General features: G+C 36.7%; 2 protein-coding genes across 2 annotated transcripts; both read left to right on the top strand.

Annotated features, from left to right (window-relative positions):
- Positions 1-2489: 2489 nt before the first annotated feature.
- On the top strand, positions 2490-2975 carry LOC149132840 (uncharacterized). Its single transcript, XM_089362066.1, has one exon. The coding sequence runs from the start codon at positions 2490-2492 to the stop codon at positions 2973-2975; it is 486 nt and encodes a 161-aa protein (XP_089218192.1).
- Positions 2976-3312: 337 nt separating this feature from the next.
- On the top strand, positions 3313-3912 carry LOC149132839 (uncharacterized). The gene has a single exon (XM_089362065.1). It carries the CDS (start codon positions 3313-3315, stop codon positions 3910-3912), a length of 600 nt encoding a protein of 199 aa, XP_089218191.1.
- Positions 3913-10382: the final 6470 nt, after the last annotated feature.

The raw sequence follows: 10382 nt of genomic DNA, 5'->3' as shown, positions 1-10382 counted from the left end.
TAAGATCCGATCTGCTCACTTTCACTTGGTGAGCTTGTTGATTTTATATCTGTTGTCATTCAACCAATCTTGGTTTTCTTTTTGGTGAAACCAGTGACATTTCTTGCTCTGTGATATTTGGAACTGATGACCGTTCTTCATCAAGAATCAAGAGAACACTGGTAGTGAAATTTGGACCTCAACTTTAGGCAAATAGTTGTTTGGAATTTGGCTCTGATGACAGCGAAATACACACAATAGGAGGAGGAATCTCATCCTTTGATTTCTTTCATACAGGCTCCCATATTTAACGCTAAGTCGTCTAATTATTTCGATAATTATCTTTACTTTTGCACTTAATTAGTATTTTAGTTAATAATTATTGATTCATTTAATAATTATTTGTATAATGTGTGACACATGTTATATAATATTGAATATATTATAATCAAAAGATTAGTTCTGTATGTATTTACAGATGATAAGTTAAACGTAATACAAAGTACATAGAAAGCATGACTTTTAGAAAAATCAAACTCATTAAGCAAGCATTTCGTTCTTGAATATACTGTAAATGCACGAGAGGAAATCATGTAAAGAGATTAGATTAAAGCATTCACACACACACACACACACACACACACACACGTGTGTGTGTGTGTGTGCATGCGTGTATGCATCTGAAGGTGCATGGCTCAGAGGTTTGAGCGCTGCGCTCACAATCAATAGGTAATGAGTTCGATTTTCGGACCGGACTGTGCGTTGCATTATTGGGCAAGACACTTTATTTCACGTTGCTCCAGTTCACTTAGCTGTAGAAATGAGTTGTGACGTCACTGGTACCAAGCTGTATTGACCTTTGTCTTTCTCTTGGATAATATCGATGGCGTGGTGTAAAATTTAGCTAGGTGTAAAATAAATTGTATACATACATCAAAACCCAAATAATATCAATACAAAACAATCTATTGTTTTAGCTTCCATCTACCACACACGCTTACATGTAAACATATATCTATATATACATATATATATTTCAATGCACACATATACACACATATATACATAAATACATCAATGCATATATATATATATCAGATAATTTTAATTTTAATTTTCTCAGAGATATTTTACATGTTTCGGTTCTTCTTGAAAAAAATGAACCTTATCAAAAATATATATTTTTAAAAGTAAAATGAAAGAAAAGTTCATAATTATCTCAACAGAGTCCACGTGGTAGCGTTTTATGTGTGGGAACATAATGGCTGTCTTGTGCGTTGACTAGAATCGTTGGCTGTAGTAGTAGTAGTGACAGTGTTGGTAGTGGTGAGTAGCGGAGTAACCACTGACCGTAATAGCAGCAGTAGCAGAGACCGTTGGTTGAAGTAGTAGAGTTGTAGTAGTAGTTGATTGGCTGTAGTAGTAGTTGATTGGCTGTAGTAGTATAGGAAGCCGCAGTAGTAGTAGTAGTAGTGGGAGTGACTGTTGGCCGTAGGGCAACAAAACGAGTGACTCTAGGCCAAGGCCAACAAAACGAAGGACGATATGGGAGGAACGCAATAACATCAGAATTACAAATAAAAAACCATTTCTTACCACAATGGAGAAAACTACAACGAAACAGAAAATTCGCATTTTGGAAAATTATACAAAATCAGAATAAAGCAGAAACTTACCAAAAGCGGCTGAACTTAACACCCCTAATCACACCCCGCAAGTTACAAATAAAACCCATCCTGGAAGAACCAGAAGCACAAAGAAGACTTAGAGAAAAATGTCATTAGAAATAATGAAGATGGAAATTGAACTACTAAAACTGAGAGCGAAGACGAATGAAGAAAAAGTAAAAACCATAGATGAAGAAATCAATGAAGACGTCAACAAACTAACAGACGGCATCGATACTGAAACATTGCTTAAACTATGGAAAGAAGAATGTGAAAAAGAGGAACTAAAGTCCCTCCAAAGATGGGAAAAGAGCGCCAACTGGTTCTTGGATCATGAAACCAACTTCAAAACCGAACACATGTCCAACAACCCTTTCATTAAAATTAAGAAAAACAAAACCACATACCAACAGAACGGAACAAGCACCAAGAAATCTAAATACACCCCCTACCAGAGAAAGACATTTTAAACGCACTCCATACTACCTTAACCAACCCCAAAACACCTACAGGGACCCACCACACCATTTCAAGAACCATAGGAATGCAACACAATCCTACGAACAACAATCTACATAACCCAACTAAGACTCAACTACCGACCCTCTACTATAGGAACCAACCATACGACCTTAACAAACAACAAACACACTACAGAAGAAGCAACTACCAACAAAATATACCTAATACACTAAGACGGAACATGAGGTTCAAAAGCACACTACAAAACAGAACACCACAAACCCACTTTAAAAATTACAACAGGAGACAGATAAACAGTGCTTTTGAACATAGCAACACCAACCATTTTTTAGACCCAACACACAGAAACAGGAATACACGATGGCAACGGACAAACAAAAGAAACCACAGGTAATTAAAATAATTAATCTTTCAAATAAAGACCTTACACCTAACGAAATAAGCATACTATCCAATGGACTTAAATTTACCCCAACCCCACAACATCCAAATTACTATGAAACGAAAGACGATATTTCGGAATTTTGTAGGAAATTAAGACTTGCCAAGGAATTTCATGGCAAACACATGGATGACGAATCAATAGCGAGAAACAACAGCAACTACACCCCTACCAAGGGAAAGAATAAAGCCTTAGACCGCTTTTGTGACCACATAGCCAATTTCCCTTTTCAACTCACAAACAGGCAAAAATACAGACCAAACTTCAACAAAAGAGAATGGAACAACCTCATCAAACTAAGAGAAGATAAAACCATAACGATTAAGGAGGCAGATAAGTGCAACGCGGTAGTATTAATGAATATAAATGATTATAAAAATTTAGTACTATCCCTTTTACGATAGAACCCAACATTATAATCAGCCAAAGATAATGAATAACCTCAGGACATTAATCAACTCATTCAGAGAAGGACTCATAGACAAGGAGTACGATTACATCACCAATTTCGAGAGCAAATCAAGTTTATTCTACGGTATCTCGAAAGTCCACAAAAACAAAATAATTAGTGAAGCATGTAAAAAAAAACTACTGAAATAATCATCAAAATCCCCTCACCGAATGATCTTAAACTTAGACCGATAATAGCAGGCCCAGCATGCGAAACTCAGCAACTTCTTAGACACACTTCTAAAACCTTTCTTTAAGCACATCAAAAGCTACATAAGAGTCGATATAGACATGCTTAACCACCTCCCAAAAACAGTCAATGAGAAAGCCCTACTAGTCTCCTTCGACGTAGTTAACCTTTATTCAAACATTCCCCACAACTCAGGAATAGAAGCGATCACCTTCTGGCTAAACAACTACTCCTTTGAACTTCCAACTCGCATAAATAAAGAACTCGTAATAGAAGGACTGAGATTTATCTTAGAAAACAATTACTTTATATTTAATAATGACTACTACAGACAAAGATCGGGAACAGTCATGGGTACACGTACTGCACCTTCTTTTGCTAACCTAGTAATGGGCTACCTCGAAATAATACTTTACCAGAAAACACTCGAGAAATATGGAAACTTTTTTCCCACCTATATCCAGAACAACTGGAAAAGATATCTCGACGACTGCTTCATCCTCTGGGATGAAAGCATAGAAAAACTTGAGGAATTTAAAATACTACTAAATGGAATTAATGAAAACATCCAGTTCACGATAGAACATAACCAGGAAAAACTACCATTTCTAGATATCCTCATTGGGAAAATCGGCAACAAAATAGAGACGGATATCTATTATAAACCGACAGACTCAAAGCAGTACCTACCATTTGACTAATGCCACCCAAGACACACAAGAATGAATATCCCTTTCTGTTTAGCCAAAAGGATTTGCACCATAGTATCAGACACAAACACCCGACACACACGTCTCCAGGAACTCAGAACTACACGCATCGTTCTCTGACCGGGTGAAACCGGGCTTGGCTGCTAGTATATATATATATATATATATATATATATATATATATATATATATATATATATATATATATATATATATATATATATATATATATATATATATATATATATATATATATATATATACATATATATATGCGTACAGATAGATGATGCATAGTTGGAGAAGGTTAAAGAGAATGTAAAGTAGTATCTTGTGCTTAAGAGCAGGTTTTGTTTGGTCGTGACGATAATTAGGTTCTTCATGTGTAGAAGCCAGAGAGTAGGGTGTACGCCGGAGATGAAAGCGTAGAAAGATATCGGTCCAAAAGACAAAGAAAAAGGAGGTTAAGGGGTTGATATAGAAACATATTGAAAGGTAGAAGAAAAGAGGATTACAATGAAGACGAGGAGAAGCGAGCGAAGTTGAGAGTGAGGTGAAGGGAAAAGATGAGAGGAAAGTTGAGGGATAAGAAAGGTTTTAACGAAGTAAAAGGTGTAGGAGCAGAAAATAAGATAGTTCATTTAATCCTGACTCCTACTCCTATCACCACTACACTTCTCACACGAAACATTAAATCTTCTCTACCATCTTTTTCAATCCTATTCGCCTTTACTGGCTCTACAACATTGATCTAGATTTCGAATCCAAATGAGAAAGAAAGCAACAAGTTTTCTTGAATCGATTAGTTGTGGACCCAGGCCATCAACTGTGCCACCGCTCTCTTACACTCTTTACCTATGCCTTCAGTCTGTATTCCCATCTCTCTCTCTCTCTCTCTCTCTCTCTCTCTCTCTCTCTCTCTCTCTCTCTCTCTCTCTCATCTTCCTAGTAAGTAGCTTCACAGAATTTAATCCCACTCAACCAAGTATTTTTAAATGCACTCACCAAAAATGCAATACCTGCTCCCACATTAACAACACTACAGTCCTCACTGGGCCGAAGTCATTATAGTGGTACTAAAAAGTATCCGGACTAGTTCTGTAGTGCACCAACAGATGGCAGCAAACGGTTGCTTCGCAGTGAGAGCTAGCACTGACTTTCGTGAGGCAGTGTGCTGAGTGACATCACTGTGTTTACTTCGCAAGATGTGAAATTTGTGTTTTTGTGATCACGTGTATGTTGTGGTCCTTGATTTTATCATGGACAGGAAGTAGGAAAAAAGAGACAACGTGAAATTTTGTGTTAAACTTGGGAAGTCTGCTACAGAGACATTGAGCATGCTTCGGCAAGCTTACGGCGACGAGAAAATGGATCGTACGCAATGTTTCGAGTGGCACACTTCAAAAACGGAAGAACTTCCCTGAAAAACGACGAGCGATCTGGAACATCTGCACGAGCGTCACTCCGGAAATGTGGTACTGTGCATCGAGATTTCGTCCTCCAAGGCCAGACCATCAATCGAGAATTCTACTGCGACGTTTTGAAGCATTTGATGGAGGACATTCGGCGAAAGCAACCGGATTTGTCGAGCGCGAAGAACTGGATTCTTCACGACGATAATGCACCCTGACACCGAGCTCTGCTCACTCGTGAGTTTCTCCCCCAAAACAATATGGCATTGCTTCTGTATTCCCCCTATTCGCCAGAGTTAGCACCTACGGACTTCCATCTCTTCTCCAAGATGAAAATGCTGCTCAAAGGTCACCGTTTTAACACCATTGTCGATATCCAGAGCGAAGGTCTACTACTCGCTTACGGAAAACGACTTCCAGGCCGGATTCCAAAAGCGACAAGAACGCTGGGATCCGTGTATTGATTATTTCGAAGATGAAGTTAAGACTTAAGAAAATAAATTATTTTTTATTAAACGATTCTAGTCCGGAAACCTTTTGATACCATCTAGTATTATATTACTCAGAATTTCTGATGCACATATGATCTTATTTATTGCATCATATTCAAACTATGTGGTATACTTTACATTGGAGAAACAGGTCAACACCTTACCGATCGCTTTCGTACGTCGCCACTCAAGTCACTACTACAGGCCATTTCATCACTCACTTACCAGTGTGTGGCATCAACGCACACGATGGATTCACGTTCTTAGCGGAACGAAGCGAAAAACGTTCCATATTCCAATTTGGCACAATGTCACCAACAAATGATTTGCTTATAGTGATCAAAAGTCTTGAAAATCCAGCATTGGAGTTAGATCTAGATGAGGATTTCTTTGGATGCCGGAAGATTTGCAGCTCAGCTGCTGGATTTGGGAAATGGAAGCATTCAGCAAGAAAGTAATGGAGACACCATTTTCAAAATGACTGTGGAATTTTGGTCAAAACTGTAGAAGAGATGATTACCAATGTTTATCCAAACATTGGGTGTAATTTTCAAGATCATGATTGGCTTTGTGAAAGATCCATACTTGCACCAAAGAATGAAATTGTTTAAGTTGTCAATTGAAAACCTATGCAATCAATCAATACTAAGGAAAAAAGTATTTCTCAATTGATACTGCTGTGGACTCCAGTGAGGCTGTCAATTATCCTACTGAGTTTTTTTAAAAACTTTTTGGATCCTCCTAGAATGCCCTCTCACAAACTGACATTGAACAAAGGAGTTCCAATCATGCTTTTGAGAAATCTGGATTCTCCAAAGCTGTGCAATGATACAAGACTGATTGTCAAGCAAATACATCCACATCTTTTGGAAGCAACAAGCTTCATTGGACAAGGAAAAGGAGAAAAAAGGTATTTATTCCAAGAATTCCACTGATTCCAGCAAATATGCCTTTTGAATTCAAGAGACTTCAATTTCCAGTAAGAGTTTGTTTTGCAATGTCAGTTAACAAGAGTCAAGGACAATTACTAAAAATTGTTGGACTTCACCTCATGCAGCAGTGCTTTTCACATGGTCAGTTCTATGCTGGTTGTTCCAGAGATTGAAATAGCAACAATCTCTTCATACTCACACCAAATGGCAAAACCAAGAATGATGTTTATCTTGCTGCTTTACATTGATCGCCAAATGTCACAGTGATACAAAATTCTACAAATGTGATACTGTGTGATATAAATCTGAGATGGTAGGGTACCGATAAATGCTTTATTATAATTGGTCTCTTTAGTTTTGGGCGACAGGCCCAATTAGCCCTTCGCAAGAGCCAGTTTAAAACTCCGCGCGGAGTGCGGCTTTTAGGCTAGTATATATATATATATATATATATATATATATATATATATATATATATATATATATATATATAAGAAAAATATAAGTTCAAGTAGAACAATTCAAACTTTTTGAGGAGTCCAAAAAGAGAGAAAATAATTTATAATAAAAATTCATCATATTCAGAAATATCCTGCTAGATCAAGCAATAAGAATATGAACTTATTAAATCTAAATTAAATCTAATTTTAATTTTTTAATATCTTTTCTCAATTTGTATAATTGTTTATGGTATCATTATTAGCTATAACGAACTTTTTCAATTTATATATATATAATAATAATAATAATGATAATAATAATAATAATGCATTTATGTGTACAGAACATCACCAACGGTTCAAACAACATGAAATACATAAACAACGAGAAAAAATGGAAAACAGGGAAAGGACCCTTCATCAGTTGTCGGCTGTCTATCTATTCCTCATTTCGAGCATTCAGCATTGAACGCCATGCATCCATTTCCAAATAATTTTATACTTTACTTGTTTCAGTCAATTGACTGCGGCCATGCTGGAGCACCACCTTTATTCGAGCAAATCGACTCCAGGATTTGTTGTTTGTAAGCCTAGTACTTATTCTATCGGTCTTTTTTGCCGAACCGCTAAGTTACGGAGACATAAACGCACCAGCATCGGTTGTCAAGCGATGTTGGGGGGAAACAAACACAGAGACACAAACATATACACGTACATACATATATATACATATATACGACGGGCTTCTTTCAGTTTCCATCTACCAAATCCACTCACAAGGCTTTGGTTGACCCGAGGCTATAGTAGAAGACACTTGCCCGAGGTGCCACGCAGTGGGACTGAACCCGGAACCATGTGGTTGGTAAGCAAGCTACTTACCACATAGCCACTCCTATAAAGAGAAACCGTTACTTTCAAATTATGGCTTCTCTCACATTTATGGTATAAAAACTTAGTAGTTAAAGTGTTTACAATTGAAAGGTCTTTGGTTTGGGTGGTGCGTTGTGTCACGTTGTCCTAGTCCACTAGCTGAAAATAATTGCACGGCTGGTATCGGGCCAACGCTACCATGAACTGGAGTACTTTTCAGATTAGAGTTTTGTGCTCATTGTCGCTTATACGCCATAGAAACTGGAAAATGCTCCACCCTAATGGGCATGTAGGTTTGATACAGATTAACTTTTTGTTAACATCGTGTCGAAGGATTGGCTCTTATAATATCTATAACATTTCCATTAAAAATTTACTGGACAAAAACGATGCGTTCTCAAAAGTACCGATTTGGTTTCAGGAAGTTGTAACTTTTAAGCATGACAAATTGCATTGCTTTTCCTCTAAAATTTTTTTAGATGGGCGGCATTTAAGTTGCGACTATAAATTATTGCATGGTACGAAAGAAAACAATTGCAATAGATTAGATGATATGGTTATTTTCGTTAATAGTTTGAGTAGTTAAATTTTCATGAAGATTCGTTCGACTAGATTATATTACTAAAAGCAAAAAGCAAAAAGAAAAAAAACAAAACAAAAGCAAAAACATTTTATTGAATAGAGAAGTAAGAGAATACAAACCGGTGGTGTTGACTTCAAGCAAGATGTTGAAACAGTCTAATTAACCCATCTCATTTCTAATAAATACTTGCAGATCAGGTTTCAAATGGATTACGAAAAAAGATATATTAAACAGATAACTGGTGTTTCTAACATCATTTTAGTCTAATGTTTCCCAAGTCGCCAAAGATAAGTATGAGTTGCTCCAGTAACGGCAGTTATATGTCGCCATTTCTAAACTTTATGTTTTGAAACGATTGGATAAAAAGTTGATTTTCTGTCCCTCCTCTCTCCTCTCTTTTAAATGCATTTATGTATTCAAACAACTGTCAGGTAAGGTCCGAATGCACCCGTAGTCTACTATGTATGCAATTAGGTAACAAACCTTTATTATCTGTACTTTGAAGCCTCCATTTTGGTGAATAAATAGCTAGTTACGAGCATGTTGCAGTCTGCCATCCTATATCTACTCCATCTAAGTAATTATTCTAATCATTCAAACCTAGTGTAATATTTAATATTTTACCTTGTGTCTTATTTAACATGTTTGGACTTTTTTTAATGCTGCCTTGCAATATTTGTTCCAGCTCTTTACATTCTCAGTTCAAATCCTGCTGAAGTCAGTATTGCCTTTCATCCTTCCAGAACTGCGTACTAGGGCCGATATAACCGATTCTTTCTTTCACCCTTTAAAGTCTCGTGCATTTGTAATAAATCAATTCTATGTATCATCTCATAGCCCTAAGCCTCCTCTTTTTCTCCTTTCCATTCAATCTTTTTCCTCCATCCCTTTTCTAATATTCACCAAATTCATATATCTGCTCCCCAAATCCCTTATTCAACTAAGTCGCTATTATACCTTGTACCTTTATTTCAAAGAATCGACCTTATCACATCCTGTGTCACGCTGAATCTCCCTAAGAACTACATTAACGGTACCCGTGTCTGTGAAGTGCTCAGCCACTTGCACGTTAGTTTCACCTTAATCAGATCAACTGGAATCCTCGTCGTCGTGACCGACGGAGTGCCATTGTTATACTTTACTCTCTCCTATTATCTCCTTTTTAATTCGAATGCTTTGACATATCTTCTTTCACAATTAAAACAAGGAGTGGGGGTAGAAGCCCGTTGTTAAGCAATCAGCTGGATATTTCGATTTGTCATCTTGGTCGTTGTTTATTCTTTATCCTGTGAAGCAGGTGTATGATAACCAACCTGGAGTAACTCCAGAGGAACAGCCATATAATCCAGCCGAAATAGATTATATAGTCATACATATGTACATACATACGTACATACTTTAATGCATTAGTTTATGTATGTAAGTGGGTAGGTAGGTATATATGTGTGTATGTAGGTATGTATGTACACATATATGTATGTGTATTAATATACATATTTATAGTATTTATGTCTATCTATCTATCTATCTATCTATCTATCTATCTATTTATCTATCTATCTATCTATCCATCTATCTATCTATCCACCTATCTATCTATTTATCTGTCTATCTGTCTATGCATGTATGTATGTGTCTGTCTATCTGTCTGTATGTCTGGTATAATTATATGATGCAAATTTAGCATCAGATTTTAAAGTGTATAGATAGAGGGATTGTCTTGCAGTATATAA

This window comes from Octopus bimaculoides, chromosome 13 (genome assembly GCF_046866305.1).
Source record: "Octopus bimaculoides isolate indiv1 chromosome 13, ASM4686630v1, whole genome shotgun sequence".
NCBI lineage: Eukaryota > Metazoa > Mollusca > Cephalopoda > Octopoda > Octopodidae > Octopus > Octopus bimaculoides.
Note: the sequence above shows the minus strand (reverse complement) of the source record. Positions and strands in the feature narration are given on the sequence as shown.